At 57.1% G+C, this 17,949-nt stretch overlaps 9 protein-coding genes across 9 annotated transcripts; 6 read left to right on the top strand and 3 right to left on the bottom strand.

Moving 5' to 3' along the window:
* Window positions 1-465: 465 nt before the first annotated feature.
* On the top strand, window positions 466-1,308 carry ISF_06829 (enoyl-CoA hydratase; the record flags this gene model as incomplete). The annotated part of the gene is made up of 1 exon (XM_018850433.1): window positions 466-1,308. One exon carries the CDS (start codon window positions 466-468, stop codon window positions 1,306-1,308), a length of 843 nt encoding a protein of 280 aa, XP_018702473.1.
* Window positions 1,309-1,884: 576 nt separating this feature from the next.
* Window positions 1,885-3,225, top strand: ISF_06828 (short chain dehydrogenase/reductase family; the record flags this gene model as incomplete). The annotated part of the gene is made up of 1 exon (XM_018850432.1): window positions 1,885-3,225. The coding sequence occupies one exon, from the start codon at window positions 1,885-1,887 to the stop codon at window positions 3,223-3,225; it is 1,341 nt and encodes a 446-aa protein (XP_018702472.1).
* Window positions 3,226-4,095: 870 nt separating this feature from the next.
* On the bottom strand, window positions 4,096-5,495 carry ISF_06827 (Peptidase S33 tripeptidyl aminopeptidase-lik; the record flags this gene model as incomplete). Its single annotated transcript, XM_018850431.1, has 3 exons — window positions 4,096-4,479; window positions 4,519-5,139; window positions 5,247-5,495. 3 exons carry the CDS (start codon window positions 5,493-5,495, stop codon window positions 4,096-4,098), a joined length of 1,254 nt encoding a protein of 417 aa, XP_018702471.1.
* A 1,025-nt stretch (window positions 5,496-6,520) lies between these two features.
* On the top strand, window positions 6,521-7,092 carry ISF_06826 (putative protein family Cys-rich; the record flags this gene model as incomplete). Its single annotated transcript, XM_018850430.1, has 3 exons — window positions 6,521-6,565; window positions 6,619-6,840; window positions 6,934-7,092. The coding sequence occupies 3 exons, from the start codon at window positions 6,521-6,523 to the stop codon at window positions 7,090-7,092; spliced, it is 426 nt and encodes a 141-aa protein (XP_018702470.1).
* A 1,367-nt stretch (window positions 7,093-8,459) lies between these two features.
* ISF_06825 (hypothetical protein) lies at window positions 8,460-11,060 on the top strand (the record flags this gene model as incomplete). Its single annotated transcript, XM_018850429.1, has 1 exon — window positions 8,460-11,060. One exon carries the CDS (start codon window positions 8,460-8,462, stop codon window positions 11,058-11,060), a length of 2,601 nt encoding a protein of 866 aa, XP_018702469.1.
* A 1,301-nt stretch (window positions 11,061-12,361) lies between these two features.
* Window positions 12,362-13,008, top strand: ISF_06824 (hypothetical protein; the record flags this gene model as incomplete). Its single annotated transcript, XM_018850428.1, has 3 exons — window positions 12,362-12,502; window positions 12,580-12,833; window positions 12,894-13,008. 3 exons carry the CDS (start codon window positions 12,362-12,364, stop codon window positions 13,006-13,008), a joined length of 510 nt encoding a protein of 169 aa, XP_018702468.1.
* A 326-nt stretch (window positions 13,009-13,334) lies between these two features.
* Window positions 13,335-14,216, bottom strand: ISF_06823 (hypothetical protein; the record flags this gene model as incomplete). The annotated part of the gene is made up of 1 exon (XM_018850427.1): window positions 13,335-14,216. The coding sequence occupies one exon, from the start codon at window positions 14,214-14,216 to the stop codon at window positions 13,335-13,337; it is 882 nt and encodes a 293-aa protein (XP_018702467.1).
* Window positions 14,217-15,182: 966 nt separating this feature from the next.
* On the top strand, window positions 15,183-16,556 carry ISF_06822 (hypothetical protein; the record flags this gene model as incomplete). The annotated part of the gene is made up of 2 exons (XM_018850426.1): window positions 15,183-15,470; window positions 15,792-16,556. 2 exons carry the CDS (start codon window positions 15,183-15,185, stop codon window positions 16,554-16,556), a joined length of 1,053 nt encoding a protein of 350 aa, XP_018702466.1.
* Window positions 16,557-16,690: 134 nt separating this feature from the next.
* On the bottom strand, window positions 16,691-17,816 carry ISF_06821 (hypothetical protein; the record flags this gene model as incomplete). Its single annotated transcript, XM_018850425.1, has 2 exons — window positions 16,691-17,177; window positions 17,299-17,816. 2 exons carry the CDS (start codon window positions 17,814-17,816, stop codon window positions 16,691-16,693), a joined length of 1,005 nt encoding a protein of 334 aa, XP_018702465.1.
* Window positions 17,817-17,949: the final 133 nt, after the last annotated feature.

Genomic DNA, 17,949 nt, shown 5'->3' with positions numbered 1-17,949 from the left:
TGCAGCTTTCGATACTCTTTAAACAGACAGAACGTGGCTTGGCCGCCTCGTCTGCCGTGGCCTATCATATAGTATAGGTTGGTTTGCTGTGCCGAGGCAGCCCCACGGTGTATTTGTGTTATAAACTCCGGTCCGGGTACCAAGAAGTACGGATATTGCATCAATTAATTGTTATTATAAACAGGAATGATGATCAGCATATCTGCTTATAAAGACAGCATGATGCGGAGTTTTGGCCGTTCTTTGTACTTCACACGTACTCCGGAGTTCGCTCTCAAACCGGGGCTACCCACCTAGTTAGATGGGACTATATCACGGAGCTTACCCCGGTTACCGATAGAACCGGCCGTTTTCCATAGGCAGTCAGCACGCGACACTTTTGCTCCTGCAATCATTTTTTGTATTCATGCTCAATTTTCCAATCACCCAATCCGCATATACCAAGCTCCTCTAAAGTTTACAAACATGGCGTTTACGACACCACCACCAGCTGTCCAGGACACGGAGGTCACCTTTCCCCGGCCGCACGTCCTGCTGGTGACGCTCAACCGGCCCAAGGCCTTCAACGCCATGCCGCGCGCGCAGCACCCGCAGCTCGCCGCACTGTGGGACTGGTACGACGCGGAGCCATCCCTTCGATGCGCCGTGCTCACCGGCGCCGGACGCGCCTTTTGCGCCGGCGCGGACCTCCGCGAGTGGAACGACAAGGCCTCCGCCGGCGCGACGAGCTCCGCCGGCGACGAGCGCGACGCCTCCTGGGCGACCAGCGGCTTCGGCGGGCTGAGCAACCGCCGCGGCAAGAAGCCGGTCATCGCCGCGGTCAACGGCGCGTGCCTGGGCGGCGGCATGGAGATGGCGCTCAACGCGGACGTGGTGCTCGCGGCGGCGGGCGCGACGTTTGGCCTGCCCGAGGTCAAGGTGGGCGTGATCGCGGTGGCGGGCGCACTGCCGCGGCTGACGAGGATCGTGGGGAGGCAGCGCGCGGCGGAGATGGCGCTGCTGGGAAGGACGTACAAGGCGGGGGAGATGGCGGCCTGGGGCGTGGTGAATAAGGTGGTGGAGGAGGGCGGGAGTGTGGTGGAGGAGGCGCTGCGGTGGGCGGAGGAGGTGGCGGGCAACTCGCCGGACGCGGTCATCGTGACGAGGGCTGGGCTGCTGGGCGGTTGGGACCCGGTGGACCCGGTGAAGAGCACGGGGGAGATTTTCAAGGGGATTTACAAGTTGTTGGAGCAGGGCGAGAACCTGAAGGAGGGCGTTAAGAGCTTTGTGGAAAAGAAACGGCCGGTCTGGAAGGATAGCAAGCTGTAGACGTTGAGGTGTTTACATGCCGAGATCTCAGTCTACCATTAAGCATGCCTTTTCAGTATATGACATCTCTAAATATACTCTTCAGAAAGAAATTTCCCACTCATTTACACAGACAGATGTTAAGTTAGAGTGACATTTTGAATCAGTATGGTCATGCTTCTGGGAGAGACTGAGTTTCTCGAAAAGTAGCTGAAGTAGCTGAGTCTAAGAGAAAATTAATAGATGATTTTAAAACAATTTTTTAACAAATTCCAGATTTCTTCCTATACAGCTGACTTCTTGTACCTTGCTCAACATGTCGTCAGCAGTCGCCCATAATTTGATGATAAAGTAGCGGACAGTAGCTCTGATAGGAAGAATGTGCAAGTAATCTGATTTAATGATTTGATTTTGTTTGGTCAAAGTAACCAAATTATTCCTAAATTTGTAGCCGAATCTGAATGTGTATCATGCCTTCAACCGGGCAGTTCAATTCAACGGGACGAAGCTCATGTGGGTCGCCAACGTCACCAAAATCTGCCTCTTCCCAAACCCCCTAGAAGCTCTTTCTCCTTTAACCGCACAATCACACCGACGATGCCCGTACCCACGATATTCTACCTCTTCGAACATGGCCCGCCGCAATGGCTTCGAGACCGGGCCGTGCCCATCACCATCGCCATCGCCGTGCTGACTCTGCTTTACCTCGTCAAACGCTACACCTCCGGCGCCACCTACGAAACCAACAAGCCGATGCACGGCAAGGTCGTCATGATGACGGGCGCGACATCGGGCGTCGGCGCCGAGGTAGCCTTTGACCTCGCGCAGCGCGGCGCCCAGCTCGTCCTGCTCACGCACGCGCCCACGTCCGACCCCTTCCTCGCCGACTACGTCCAGGAGCTTCGCGACCGCACCTCGAACCAGCTCATTTACGCCGAGCACGTCGACCTTGCGAGCCTCCACAGCGTCCGCAAGTTTGCCACCGCGTGGATTGACAACGCGCCCCCGCGGCGCCTCGACATGGTCATCCTGTGCGCCTCGACTATGACGCCGCCCGGTGGCGCCCGGCGCGAGGTCCCCGGCGGCGGCGTCGAGGAGACGTGGATGGTCAACTACCTGGCCAACTTCCACCTGTTGGGGATACTTAGCCCCGCAATCCGCGCGCAGCCGTTCGACCGCGAGGTCCGCGTCGTCATCGCCACCTGCTCGTCGTACATTGGCGCGCCGTCGTTGCGCGGCGAGATGACGGCCGAGACGTGGACGCCGTCGCGCGCCTACGGGCGCAGCAAGCTCGCGCTCACCGTCTTCGGCCTCGCGTACCAGAAGCACCTCGACGCCTACAAGCGCCCGGACGAGATGCCCATGACGGCGCGCGTCGTCTTCGCCGATCCGGGCCTGTGCCGCACGCCCGGCACGCTGCGGTGGCTGAGCCGCGGGACCATCACCGGGCTGGCGCTCTACGCGCTGGGGTACCTTGTCCCGTGGCTGCTGCTCAAGTCGGCGCGGGGCGGCGCTCAGTCGATCCTCTACGCGGCGATGGAGTCGGGCCTGACGCGCAAGACGGGCGGCCGCCTGATCAAGGAGTGCCACGAGGTGGACTTTGCGCGCGCCGAGGTCCGGGACGAGGAGGTGGCCAAGAAGCTGTGGGAGGAGAGCGACGCGCTGGTGGAGAGGACGGAGAAGAGGCACGCGAAGCTGCGGGCGCAGGAGAAGGCGGGCGAGGTGAGGAAGGAGGACAAGAAGAAGGAGGACGAGCAGGTCAAGGAGATTGAGAGCCTCATGGCGGCTGTAAAGAAGGGTAAGCAACAACAACAGCAAAAGGAAAATGAAAAGGGCAAGGGAACGGGAACGGGAACGGGAACGGGAAAGGGAACGGGAAGGGAAGGAGAAAAGGACAAGGAAAAGAAGGGTGGCAAGGCAAGGAAACGGGTCAAATAGAGACTCTATCACGACTGTATGATTAGACTACTGGCATGGGCGGCGTTTGTGCTCAACTAAAACTAGAATTGATTTATTGGGAGGCCCACAAACATGTCTCTGAGGAATATCTCGTAGAAACCATTCACTGATACGCCTGATGCCGTCATACCCGTAGCACTGCCTCATTAAATCCAGTCTTCAGCAGGTGCCCGCCGTGTTCTACGCCATCAATGCCTTGAGCGCGCTGCATCAGTCGGTGGGCGAGGGCGAGGGCGAGGGCGGGCAGATGTCGCTGGTGAATCACCGGCTGCAGTTTGCCATTGATCAGTATTGCAAAAGGTGAGGCCTTCATGCGTCCCGATTCGGAAGGTCCGCTAACATGCCATACAGTATGAAGCACATGAGGGAGTTTATCGGGGCAATGTCCAGCGACAAGGACTCGGACTCGCAGGCTGAGATTTGTGTAAGCGCGAGGTCCTCTCCGAATTGAAGCATATCTGACTCGGGTAGCTCATGGTTTGTCTGTTGTTCATCTCCATCGAAATCCTGCAGCTCGCAAGACCGGTCAAGCGGTTATATACATTATGGTGCGGGACGGGTGGCCACAGTCGAGGGAGATGACGCTGGAGGCCGTGCCGTTTAAGGTGGATGCACCGGCGTCGTTGGTTGGCAGTGAAGAGAGTTGAGGTTGAACACAAGACAACTTTGGATGCTAGTAGTGGTCGGCATTTTGGATAAGATACACGATCAAGAATACCCTTTATTTCAACGTAAGATTTGCGCAATACTACAATTTGTATAGTGTATAGAAAGAGGCTATCGGTTTATGGAAATGAAGTGATAAAGCGTCAAGCGCGTAATCGACTCGAGGGCTACTCGTCACCGGGTTCACGGCTGATACGTCGCCCCGTCCTCCGGCATGATGCCATCCACCAAGAACACATCGATGGCTTTACTCGTATCACCACCATTCATGTACCTCGTATGCCCGTCCCCAAGCCTCGTCACCAGCACCGACCGCGGCGGCTGCGCCTGCACCCCGGCCGCCAACTCCAGCGAGCACTCCGGGTCGTACATTGAATCCACCAGCAATATCGGGGCTACTTCGTCTCTTCCCACGCTCGTCGCACGCGGCAGATTGGGGATCCGGCCCGGCCAGCCCAGGCACATGCTCGACCACACCCACATCTCGCCTCCGCCGCGCGACAGCGGCGCGACCGCCTCGAGCATACGCTGCTTGTGCTGCAGCGCGTCGACGTCGGTCGAGTTGTGCTAGAAGTCGAGGCATCCGACCGTCAGGAAGCTCTAGACGCTCGACGCTTCCGCGGCCGAGAGCCCCTCCCGGATGCGGCCCTTGGCAAATGCCGTCGCGTCCCCGGCGTCCATCGCCCGCCGAAGAGCCTGGCCGAGCTTCGTCCACGAAGGGAGGTGCGCGGCGACGGACGGCTGCGCGTCCATGAAGACGAGCATGTTCTGGACGCTGTTCCGAAAATCCTCGCCCGTGACGTTGGCGAAGCACGTCCCCGTCGTCGCAGCCCTTCGCAAGGAGCTTATGCTCGTCCGCTCTCGCCGCCAGCTCTTCATAAATCCGCTGCACGTCCCGCCCGGGCAGCGCGCACGTGTCGTTGCTGCCGCACAATGCAAAGAAGCGCCGCAGGTCCGCGTCGTAGGTGACGGACATGCTGACGAGCGCCGCGGCCTCGGGCTGGGGTGGTCGACCACGCCGTCGAGGACGACGCGGCCAACGCGCCGCGGGAAGAGCTCCGCGTAGCGCGCGCCCAGCTCGGAGCCGTACGAGTACCCGCGCCGGGACTTGCTGAGCAGGGTGGCGACGGTGGCGGCGTCTTGTGGGAAGAGCGACGCGCTCGTTGTAGATGCTACAGTCGCAGAGGATGGGTGTGCTGGCACCGATGCCGCGCGGATCAGGGCCAACTGCGTATGTTAGAATCAGAGGTGAGAGGGGGGATGGGGGAAAACGTACTGATGTCGTAGTGCTAGCGCAGCTTGGAGGAGGACCAGGTGGTGGGCGGAGAGGAGACGGCCATTTTCATCCAGCTCATGGCGCGGCTGCCGGGGACGCCAGGGTTGAAGACGAGGCTGCCGAGTTTGCGCGCAGGGTCACGAGCGGGAAGCCGGGCCATGGCGAGGGAGTTGGTGGTGCCGTTGGGTCGGGACCAGTCGAGCTGCACGGAGAGGCGGGCGCACTGGATGGTGGCGCCGGGCGCGACGTCGAGGTCGTAGCCATCGCGGCAGTCACCCCAGACAAGAGAGCTCGAGGTGTCAGCCATGACGGAAGCAGAGGCTTTTGTAGAGATGGATGCCTCGACGACTGTGGGTGGACTGGGATTGGGAACGGCGACTGCAGAGGCCGTCGAGAGTAGGGCCAAGAGGAGAAGGTTGGGAATGGAGGGTTACCTCGTAGTGATGAGCAAGAGAGGATGTAAACAAGTAATGGAGTCTGTAGAAACGATTTAATTGAGTGAGTCGTGGTGAGCAAGAGGTTGAACTATTCAGCTTACGTATACATACCGAGGGTGTTGGCAGAACTCCAACCTCCAGGATGGCTTCGTCGTGCGGGACCCGTGTCGCACGGTTATTCGGTCGATACTTCCAAAATCTGCCCACTATTCGAGTTCAAGTAGATGCTAGTGTGGCTTTGCTCGTTCAAATGAGCCGACAATGGCAGATTGCGCCGAGAATGTCGTGTGCTCACAGCCCCAGCTGATGAAGTTGCCCATGCCCGGAGATGATTGGTACATATTAGCGAGAGACAGCGAACTAACTGTATTGTGGATCTGAGATCTGATCTTCCATACGAGCACAGCCCTTTCTTGAGGCAATGCAATTGGGATGTGCTTCCTTTTCCTCTTTTGGCATGGGCCCTGAAGGTAGGCCGGACGGTACATTTATGCAGCCATGATGCAGTGAGGAAGAAGTATCGATTCCTGTTTCTTTTTTCCATTCATCTTCGAGGTACATGGATATGGATATGATTTAATTTCTTCATTTCTTCATTTTTGTTGTTGTTTGCATCTTTAGCCGGGCAGCACCCGGCAAGGTAGTTTCGACTCGGCAACCGCACCAAACCACCACATTGGGCAACCGCGTCTAAGTCGCCAACATGAACCTTTCCGAGTCAATTCGTTCTCTTCCCCTGAATCCAGAAATGACATCATTTATTTTTCCATTTGATCACCTGCATCATCATTGTTCCTCGCCCTCTCAGAAACATTGCCTCTCTGTTCCAGCACTGTTGTCAACACTTCCCGCTGATCGATCCAACCACCATCCAACATGAGCGGCAAGTGGGAAAATGGCCTCTTCGAGATGGACTGCGGGAACTGCCTATGTGAACATAGTACCTGAAACAGAATCCGACACTATTCTACTTCTTGTACTGACTACCTCTAGATGGCAGCGACGTTTTGCCCATGCTTCAGCTTTGGCCGCGGCGCCGAGCGCATGAGGATGTTCCCCGACACGGACGAGACCAAGCTGAAGAATCTCAATAGTCTGTGTCTCTCCCACTTCTTGGCCGGGTGCTGTGGCATTTCCTTTGTCATCGTTATGCTCCAGCGTAGCCACCTCCGCCGACAGTTCGACATTGAAGGGGACGTCTTTAGGGACTGCTTAGTAGGTTTCGCCCTACCCATCTTGTCCAGTCTTGCTGCTCATTGACCGGTGCTCTAGGTGGCGTTTTGCTGCCCATGCTGTTCCACGTCGCAGTTGAACCTGGAAATGAAGAAACGCGCAATCAAGAAACAGAGTGCCGCCATCAAGGCGGGCTACATGGCGACTCCCGCCATGGAACACGGCCTGGACGACCACCCTCTGCCAACTACGAATGTACAGCCTCCCAAGAAGTCACACGCTCCCAACTCTTGAGCCTATTGATACCTGGTTGGATCTGAATACTTTCCTGGGCCAATGGCCTGAATTTTTATTTCTTTTCGGCAGTTTTAAACTTCAACATAGAGTAATTGTATTCTAATTATTGTCACCGTCATGCGTGAGAAATCATGCCGTGCTTGACAAGATCACTCGGTAGATAGACTCCATGTCGCCGTAGCCGCGACATGAGCCAAGCAAAAATACTGGCTATTTGCTCGCGGGTACATCATTGTTGATGATGCAAGCCAGTGCGCCAGAGCAATCACAAATATCGCGCCTGAAGTGTTCGACCTTTGGGATCAAAAATACCCGGGAGCTTGACAGCGTAATTGCCTCTATGAATATATCTCTGTGGGAAACCACGGGTTGAGAACAAGCAGTAACAACTGCAATTTGTACATGTTCATGATCAATACATAGAGTCGCCCCGGAGTTGGTGGCAGGGAGGGAGGCAAGTCGCGTTAGGATGATCTATCCGCGGGCCAGCCTCGAGATCTTATGCTACATACCGACCCCACATTTACGAATCACAACAACACCAAGTTGGTTCCAACCATCCATCCAGTATTCCATCATCCCATCATCCTCGACCCAGATTGCATGACAGGAACGATGCAACGGATTTCAATCTCACCACCGATGGCATCCGCAGTCCTGAAACCAGCCCGCCAGCCGCTTTGCGTACGAATCCAACATTACTGAGGGAAGACTTCGCAAGGGGCAAACGCCCGTTCGTCCCTTCGCTAGCCGCAGACTAACTAACTAGTTAGACATGCATGTCAAACTCGAATTGTCGACCAGGGGTATCCGGGCGGGATATATTAAGATGAGACCATGTCCATGGCAGCCACTGTCATTCGACGCTACCAGCACCTTTTGCCCCTGACCAGAATGTGGCTTCGAAAACGACTCTATTCCGCCTCTCCACTCTTGCCAAGGAAGGCTTAGGAAAACGCGCCGTTTTAAGCCGCAAATTTCGCAAATAGAAAAAGACATTGCCGATGCTTCGAGGCAGAATGAACCACTTCGACCTCTGCAGTCCTCGTGGCATTCGTGCTGCGCAAGTTGCCATAGGCACTCATTCGCCTGCCTGCTGAGCAACATGGGACGAGCAAGTTGTGAATGGTGACAAAACTGCCCCCGCACTCGGGACGGTCCAGACCCTGAGAAATCAGCAACAGCCCACTTTGTGATTAGCGGTGTATAACCTGGATCGTCAACGGCGAACGACAGCACCGCCAACGGGGCTGTACAGGCCGATCAGGTTGTGTGACGACATATAATAATGGCCCTTCGTCCGCACTAGCATCGTCGGCGGAGATGGTCGTCCTCCAGCCGCAAACCCAAGCGAAGCCATCATCATGGCGGTCGACTCCGAGTTGAGGCCCACGAGCGCGCCAGTCGCGCACAAGCTACAGCAGCTGAATGGAGGCATCAAAGTAGATCCAGTCCAAAATGGTGCGCACAAACCCGATGTGGTATCATCGGCTGTAAGCGGTGGTTATGCGGACATTGACGGAATCGCGGACAAGTTTCGTCAGCATCTCACCATTCCTATTATTGACAAATCTACGGGAGACTCATCGTGGACTGTTCTTATTCCCGGAAGCTTCATCACTGAAAAGGGTACTTCCGTCGACTCCATCAACGACTGTGTCTCAGCGAAACCAGATTGGCGTGCCGGTGACGTCGTCGTCGACGGCATCACTGTGAGAGCCGTAGTCGGCTCGCGCGGCCTCCTGCTCTCCGCTCAGCAATCCGAAAAGTCGCACCAAAGCACCTCGGTACATCTCGACGAGAGCGGCTCTTCCGCCAACGTTTCTCTCAAGGTCCAGCCCGATGGCACGCTCGAGGTGCACAAGACGTGCTCGCATGATGGCATCGACGAGAACGGGCGACCCTGGTTGGAACGCCAGAACCGGTTCCTCGAGACGAGCGTCGCCGTTCGCGAGACGGACATCTTTGTCCGGCCCCTCCGTTTTACCGCCAGTGACGAAACCTTTTCCATCGACTTTCCCTACCTACCTAGCCAAACGCTAGCGCAGCTCGCCATGGCTGGTATGGGCGGCGACCTGCTGCTGGACACGACGAGTGCGCTATTGGGTGAGATGGCGCAAAAGGTCTGGCCGAAAACTGCAACAGAAGCACCCGCAGATTTCATCGAAAAGGCGCACTTTGATCGCATCGACAGGCGCGTCGCCATTGCCCGCGCGGCCGTGCCGGAGCTCGGCGCCATCGTTGACAGCTCCGAGGTCATCCTCAACGGCCGCACGCTGCTCGGCTTCCACGCCGTCACGGAGCAGCTGCGTCAGCATCCGGCCTTGCGTCGTATCGCACCGACGCTTATTGGCGAGATTCACGGTGACCTTAACCTGCACAACATCCTGTGCTGCGTCGGGCCGGCTGCGCGTCGGCCTGTGGCGCTGATTGACCCACGCGGTGTCCACCTGCTCAGCGACTTTGCCCATACTCGCGACTTTGAGCCCGGTGACTACGCCTACGAGCTTTCGAAGCTCAAATTTTCACTCTCGGCCTTTTCTGAGATCCGCCACGGCTACTTGACGCTGGAGGGCGCCGGTACCGAGTTTTGGATCCGCTTCAGGCACCACGCCGGCTCAGAGACGATGCGTCAGGCTGACGCAGGCTTCTTTGACGCGCTCGCGGCCAACGCCGCGTTCATGAGCTGGGTCAAGGAGGTCGAGCCCGCTGGGTTCGACGCCCTCCGGATGCGCGTGCTGCTCGGTGAGGCGGCAAACTTTGTCGCTGACGCGGCGTGCGCGCTCGGCCGGGACACAGTGCACGAGGTGGTGCCACTCTTCTTGATTGGTCTCGACAAGCTCAACAGCGTGCTGGCCACGCTCAACGATAATATACCGGAGCACAAGCTGGACGACTGGTTTGCGCGTAGCGGCGAGCAGGACACGACGGCGGGCATCCAAGCCGTGCAGCAGTCGCTGCTCAAGAGTCGGACGGCGGCGCCGCTGTGGGATGTGCTCGAGATTTCGGTGCCGGCCGGCTTAGTACTGACTGCAAAATGTCTGCTCGAAAATTTACGGGGAAGGTGCTTCCCGCGGAGCACGGTCATCTACCGCTCCTCCACACCGGGATCCGAAATTGCTTTCCCTTGTGTTCTACTCCACGATCTCGAAGAAAATCAAAGTGCGACCTGCGCATTACTATCTAAGGTGAAGCAGTCGAATACTTTCTTTGAAGCTTCTGGCGTCTCGAATAGCACAAGAGATGCGCTGCGAATCATATCTGTACAGGCGACCAGTGATGTCTCTTCCTCATTTGGGCGGCAGGGCAATAAGCTCTTGGCACCGGGACCCTGGGGTGCCTCACCTCTCGAACTGATTCTCTTGACGGCCCAACAGCTTCGTTTCGCCAAAGGTGGACGATGGGTGCTGGATGATTCGTCCTTCTCCGTCTTTAGCAGAGGGCTGAAGGCGCCTTCGGGTGACGTCTGTGTGCTTATCCGCTCGATTGCCACGGACCAGATCTTGTCACCGCTTGACAGGGTGTTTCAAGATGTCGTGTACAAGAGCCGACCGGACGAGCCGAGAGCTGTGCTGTCCGGACCGGTGTTCCTCTCGACGGAAGTGGCCATAGCCTTGGCCAGCGCAGTTGCGAAGGTTGTACAAGCTAGAGGAAGCTTGTTGTCGGACATTCTATTGGCGCCCAAGATGGACAAGAGCACGTGGATGAAGCTGTATCGCGCCACCAGTCGGGCTGACGCGGAAGAGGCGTGGGACGCGGCGCAGAAACTGTCGGCCGCCGTTCCAGCCGGAGTTGAGCCTGAGTTTCTGTCAAGCGGGGATGATGAGTCGTCGGTCTATAAATTCGGCTCCCTGGAAGAGTATAGGTCCCTGGTGGAGAGGGCAAAGAGCGATCCTGACATGAACAGCCTGGCGTTCCTGGCTGCTACGCTAGCTTGGCGGGAGCAGTGGACGATTGGCGAATAAGTGGCGTCAATAACATGGAAAAGTAGCTGCGGAACAACTAGAAACGCCAAAGCTCCTTGTGCAGGTTGATGCTTGTGCGCCAGCCAGGGCCAAGAACGGAGGTCGATGGATGGAGCGGCCAAGCCGAGTAATGATAATCCGTCAGTCTATTATGTTCACCATGCTTGAAAGCAAGCGGAAACCAGAATTCGACAAGAAATCATATCTTGAGAACCCCCCCAAAAAATAACAAGTCCCTTGTTTTCGATGAATTTTAACAGTGGCACCTACCGATTTAGCTGCAGACGCTTGCAAAACTCAGCCCAGCCAGGCAGGGGCGAAGCTTCATCACATGCAAACCGAAGGCACTTTGTCAATTACATGTAGCTTTTACAGCCAAGCTCAAGCTATGCCATGTTCAGTCTTGCTGCGGTGTGGCGGAATGAGCATGGTTGTGGTCGACGTCTGGCCAATCTTGGCGCATGAGGCTTCTTCCCCCGCGTGGAAAGCAGATACCCGACCTACCCCGATAACATAGCCACGATTGTAACTAGAACTGCAGGGATTAGAAAGTCAATTTCCGCCCGCGGCCGTCCCGCTTGATACGGCTAGTCCTTCCGTCCAATATAATAATGGAAGAGCTAAAAAACACCTGGTGGCAAACTGGCTTGAGCTTTCATACCCCGGCGTGGGGTCTGCCTTGTTACCCCAGTTTTAGCTCCGGGTTTGTATCTGCCGAGGACTTTCCAAGTTCTGTAGTAATAAGTCTGCGATGAACGAGCAGAGGTAAGCTCTCTCCTTTCTTTTGAATGTTATTCGTGGCGTCTTGGGCTGAGGTTCCGGTGCAAAGGCCAACTAGTTATAGCACAAAAGTTCTTGAGGAGGTATAGTTAAAAGGAGGAGCCCTATAGTTGCAGGATTTCGCAACGACTTGAGGGAGGTTACTGCAAAGGAGAGAGGATTCAGCAGTGGCGTGAAACTATTGGAAAACAGATGACCTGTTGCGCAAAGCCGCCGGCGATAATGCAGAGTTAGTTCGACGTCGAGCGGCAGCCGACCCGAGCCATCCGAGCGCCGGTCTCTTCTCCTGTGTAGACTACCACATTTTATTATGTGTACCTATATACCTTCTTGTCTTTACAATCATCACGATTAAAGCGATGCAACCCCCCTGCGTTGATCCTCTCTTGACCCTCTCTCCGCACTTTCCCCTGCAAAGCCCTTCTCCAGGTTCGTCCTCTTGTCGTGTGTGCCCGCCAAACGTTTACGAAAGAAGGAAAAGAAAATATTCCCGTCATTTACACAGCGACTGCGGCATCAAGATGACCAGCTACAAAGTCACCAGCACGGAGCTCATCAAGGACGCGCTGAACCGCGCCGCCGTCTGGATCCTCATCCTCGCCTCCGTCATCACCGGCGCGACCAGCCACCAGCCCAAAGCCTTTACGATGCTCTACATTTTTGTACGAACCAACAAGCCGCACCGATCACCCTCAAAGACTTGTTATCAGACTTCATATACTAACACCGTGTCTGGTAGGGCGCGCTCGCTCTCGCGCTCTCTGGGGGCATGCTCCTGCACGTCGCCCTCCGCATCGCCACCAAGAAGCGCCCCGAGACCAACATGCGCAGGGCCGTCTTCAAGCTTCCCCTCGAGCTCGTGCTGCTCGCGCTGCTCATCCTATGCACCTACTTTGGCTTCTCCGTCAGGGGCTCCCGCGGCGCCGACGGGCTCGTGGACGGGGACACCTCCAGCCGCCGCGTCGCCTGCGGTTTCCTCGGCCTCGTGGCCGCGTACGTCATTCCCCTACATTCTCCTGATAATCTTATACTAATCTTGCTTTTCCTTTTCAGTGGTGCTCAGCTTGTTCATGCCCCAGCCGCCATGGTCAACCGCCTCAAGGCCAAGTACGCCGAGGAGGACAGCCGCGAGAAGCAGAATGCCGATGCGGCGGCCAGCGCTGCTTAGAGCAAAGCCGTACGAGATTGCTGCCTTGTCGGGGGGGGGGGGGGTTGCGGAGGCGAATATACCACTGTGTGAACAAAACTGTGTTGGTGTTGATGGGAGGAACGGGCAACGGGGAAGATGCGCGGGCGGTAGTCGTAATGAGATACGGAATGGAGATCTTTTTACTCCATGGAAATCGGTAAAGTTCAATGATGACTTGTCGCTTTACAGGGCGTATCATTGCAGTCCAAAAATTACATCCTGACGTTCTACACTCGGCGAGCTGCCACGCCAGCGTGTAAGCAACCAAAAGTGAGTAAAACACCATATCCGCGTGCCCGCGCCGGCTACCTCTCGACCGCGTACACCCCCAGTATCTCGAACCAATCGACCCCCAGCTCTACCAGCGTATCTACCAGTCCATCCCGGCGCCTCTTGATCTGATGCACCAGCTCTGCCACCACACCTTCCTCCTCGGAACATTCGATGCTCCAGCTCGTCACGCCGTCGCTCATCTGCCACGCGAACGTCAGCGCCGGCTTGTCGGCGCCCGCAACCTCCCAGTGCCTGCCGCCGCCGCCCTCACTCCGCCACCCCCCCGGAGGGTCGAGCACGAGGTAGACGGTCCGCAGGTCCTGGCACAGCTCCACCAGCGCGCCGTAGTCCGGCGCCGCCACCACGTCGCCCGCGCCCGCCCCCGGGGCGGCGGCGGTGGACGTGACGGCGAGGCGCGACACGGCCGGCCATGGACAGTCGACGTCGCGGCCGGTAAGGTCCGGCTCGAACAGCCGGTCGAGGCTCTCGCTCAGCAGGGCTCGCTCAGCTTCTGCCCTCGGCAGGAGAAGGACATCGCGGGATGGGTCGAACCGCCGCGCGAAGCGGCACGAGGCGTCATCGTCGTCGTCGTCGTGGCTGGACCGACGGCGAAGGTTCTGGGAGGCGATGTACGGCCAGGCGACGCTGCGAGCCTCCTGGTTCACGGAGTACAGGGGCACGTGGAAGAAGACCTCGTCCAGGAGCTCATGGCGAAACTCCAGGGTCAGGTTGAGCTCGTCGCGGACCGGGTCGAAGTGCGGGTCGGCGGGGGTGAGTCGCCGGGGCTGCCAACAGCCGCTCTTGAATGGGAACAGGACGGGGCCGGGCGGCTCGGGCTCGAGAGCGATGCGCCATATCTGCAGCCGAATCTCGGTCGGGAGCCTGGGGAAGAGTGTGAAGAGGGGGGTTGCCATGAAGGGGAAAGAGGGCGGTGTGCTTGAATGACAGATACTTGGGGATGAAGGTCAGGGCCCCCCAACGTAGTGTTGTTTGCCTATGTAGATACCTTACGTATGTATGTATCTGTACGGAAGTAGTTAATGGAAGTGCAAGCGACGTGTAACATAAGCGGCCCCGGAGCATGTAATGATCCTTGATTGGGCGACTGCTGGTAAAACGGTGGCACTGCTACCTACCCTGTAAATCCCTCCAAACCATAAAAGATCGTTATGTTTTATTTTATGATAATTGTTCGGGACTTCTGATTCCCGAGACAGATAACTGGTAACTACCCGAACTCATCAGGCAGTGGCTGCACTGATATGTTGTATTGATTGTGAGTGACAAGGTTGCGAGTCCTGAGATGAACAGTCACATCGCAGCTGCAGCCTCGCCAACCGTTATATACTGTATAGCCCTTTTTGTGCTTGATAGTCGCTTTGTGGATGAATTATCCGAGACCACTCTGCAGAAAGTATCAGCAGTGTGCCCCGGGATTGTTCCGTTGACGAAATGGAGAGGTATGCAGCAAAGGCGTTTGAGTAGTGGCCAACGTATAGCAGACATAAGACACCTTCCCTATACAATAAATCTTACCGCGAGAGCCCAAACCTGCAGATACTACAGTGTATTGTGAAAGGGAGTGATTTGCCAAATGGTTGAGGGCTGGCGATTACCCGTGAAGCAACATGCATGAGATATTCAACCGACACATCCCCCCCCCCCAAGTATCCTGTCCGTCGCCCGCCTCCTCTAATCGCAACTCTACGGTCAAGCTATCAACACTTCTCTCTCATACAGACTCGAGTATAAAGGCTTATCAGCTGTCTCATTCCAATTTCTGCACCGTAGATTTCCTCACCATCAAGGAAAAATAGCAACTAACCCACAAGAACACCACGCAACACCACACACCGTCCCTTTCATAAGAGAAAATCATCATGATGAAGCTTCTTTCCACTGCCATCCTCCTCCTCGCCGCCGAGGCGCTCGCCTCCAAGGTCAACTGCTCCACCAAGTACACCACCGGCGGCTTCGAAAACAAGGCCGGCGGCACGATCCCCGACACGGCGGACGAGCAGCTCATGGCAGGCATGGGAAAGAGGTCCGACAATAAGTTCAAGGCCGCTCGCAGCTCCAAAGCCCCCAGCATCATACTCGTTTCCAGGACTGGGCCTGTCCTTACCAAGGGCCAGGCCACCGACACCGACAAGGAGGCCCAGCGGAGTGTCCAACAGAATATCAAGCAATGAGCTTTAGGAGTTGCGAGGCTTTGGCTGTCACTCGTTCTCGGGGATAAATAATGCATCTGATATACAACGACTTTTAGTGTTCCTAAATTGCCCAGCCATCAACGGCATGCTCACGCTTCAATTCATCTCAATGGCGTAGCTACAGGTTAGCAGACACAGTGTAAATCCACAGTGTGAGATCAAGCTGCGCCAGATGACAAGTAGTTTCAGCTCAGCGTCGCTTAACTCGTATCCCTCGCCAAACTCTTCCAATCTTCTCATCATCCAACAATTCATCTCACGTTCCCAATGTTACAGTATCTCCCCGACCTCAGCCGGCCGCAGCACCGCACCGCCGCCGTCGCCGCCGCCGCGCTGCTCCCCGTCGTGCTGCCCACCCTGTACGTCGCCTACCTCAACTGGGCCGTGCGGCGCGTCACCACCTGCACCGCCACCCCCCCTCCGCGCACCCCCTCCAGCCTGCCCAAGGAGGTCGCCGCGAACCCGGACGACTGGGTCGTCTCCTGCGAGCGCGTCGTCTCGCAGCCCCTCCCCGCCGGCACCCTCCTCCTCCCCCTCCGCACCTCCTCCGCCTCCTCCTCGACGCCGTCGCCGCTGCTCACCGCGTACCTGCGCACCACGTACCGCGCGTTCAGCTGGACGCCGCAGGCGCTGCTGATCCGGGCCATGCTCGCGGAGCCGGAGCGCAGGGCGAGCTTCGCTGGGGGCTACATCGCGGGGCTGAGCTTTGCGCGCGGCGACGTGGTGGACGGCGTGTACCGCGTCACGAGCTACGAGGGCTGCCGTGGCGGTGGTGCGTCGGGGGAGGTGATTGAGCTGAGCATCGACGTGCCGCGGTCGTACCGGGGCCCGCCGGTGCGGGGGCTGATCTTGTCGGCGGTGGAGGAGGAGGAGGAGGAGGAGGGGGACGGCGCGACGGTGCGGTTCGTGAATGAGACGTGGCTGTGGCGCAAGAGGGATGAGAAGCCGACGCTGCTGGAGACGCCCTTTGGGAGGTGGTTTCATGGCTTGCTGGCGGGATGGCTGGTGATGAAGGGGTTGGGCGGCGTGACTCGCAAGTAATCAGTGTATGTGGTGCGGCATTGTCATTGCAATCTCTACTCAGGTAATACATGAAAATCAAATTCGCTTTCTATTAATATGTTGTCTCGTCTGAAAACATCCAAGAGTGAACCTACAAATCATCGTCACAGGGCCTACAGGAGAGCAACAGCGCACAAAGCCGCAGCTACGGCGGAGAGGCCGCTCACAGAAATTGCCGTGCCCGCGCTCTTGGGCTTGCTCGTTTGGCTTGGATTGGCGCTGCCAGAAGCGCTATCAGATCCCGATCCCGAGCCCGGCGGGGAGCCCGATCCGCTCCCCGAGTCGCTGAACTTACCCGCAGCCGTGATGGTGTAAACGGTGCCATCACCGCCGTTGGTATAAGTGAAGACGCGACCCGAAGCCGGCGCCGTAACCGTACCCGGTACGTTGCTGATGGTGGCTGTGCCGGTTGTGAGCTGGTCATCGGGCTTGAGGTACGTGCTGACGCCGTCAAGTTTGAAGCCGAGGTCCTTGGCACAGTCGTAGGTGTTGAGATATTTGCCGCAGCTGGAGAACTGGGTGTTGGCTGCGGTTTGCAGCTGGCCGATGTTGTTGAGACCGAGGAGCTTGGGGTCTGTGTTTGGGCAGATTTCGAAGAAGCTACAAAGATATCATGTCAGCGGACTCCTGAAATTCTCTTTCTTTCTCCCTCTTCTGGACATTGTGTCTGTTTCTCCCCCCCTTTTGTATATATCCCGTGCTTCGAGTTGGTATGACATACCTGGACATCGCTCCGCTGATCTGGCAGCAGTTGCAACCCTGCATGACCTGCAGATTGGCACCGGCATCGCCCGAGTTTTGATTGTGCACGCACTGCGCAGCCTGCTGGATGGCGCCGTTGTAAGCAAAGAAGATCTTGCCTAGGTTGCACGAGCACGCGGCCGGGGCATTGTTCGGCGCGGGAAAGTAGGGCACCGGCTGCTTGGCGATGGGACAGCCGCGAAAGTACTGGACTATGTACTCCTGGTACTGGCATCCCCAAACCTGGTTCCAGCAGGAGGCGGCGTAGCAGTTGAAGTTATCGACCGAGTCCTGGCATCCACAGGCGAGCAGCTCCTGCTGGCTGCCGTCCTTTTTCGCCTGTGCAATGCAAGCGCTCGTCTTCTTGTTGGCCGCGGCCTGGCACGACTCGAAGCTTGACGGGTCGATGCAGCCATTCTTGGTCAGGGTTACGTCGGCAGCGACGGTGGCCGCGCCGAAAGTGATGGCGAGAACGGTGTAGAGGGAGGTAGCGAGCATGGCGGGCAACGGCGACGGTCAGGCTGGTTGGAATTCGTGAAATGCACGGGGAGACAATTGAGCTACGAGGTAGGAGTAGCAAAACAGCGTCTACGTTTTCATAATAACGGTGAATTGGTCATTTTATCTGCCC

This window comes from Cordyceps fumosorosea (assembly GCF_001636725.1).
Source record: "Cordyceps fumosorosea ARSEF 2679 chromosome Unknown scaffold_18, whole genome shotgun sequence".
Lineage (NCBI taxonomy): Eukaryota > Fungi > Ascomycota > Sordariomycetes > Hypocreales > Cordycipitaceae > Cordyceps > Cordyceps fumosorosea.
This window is presented reverse-complemented; position numbering and strand designations above follow the sequence as displayed.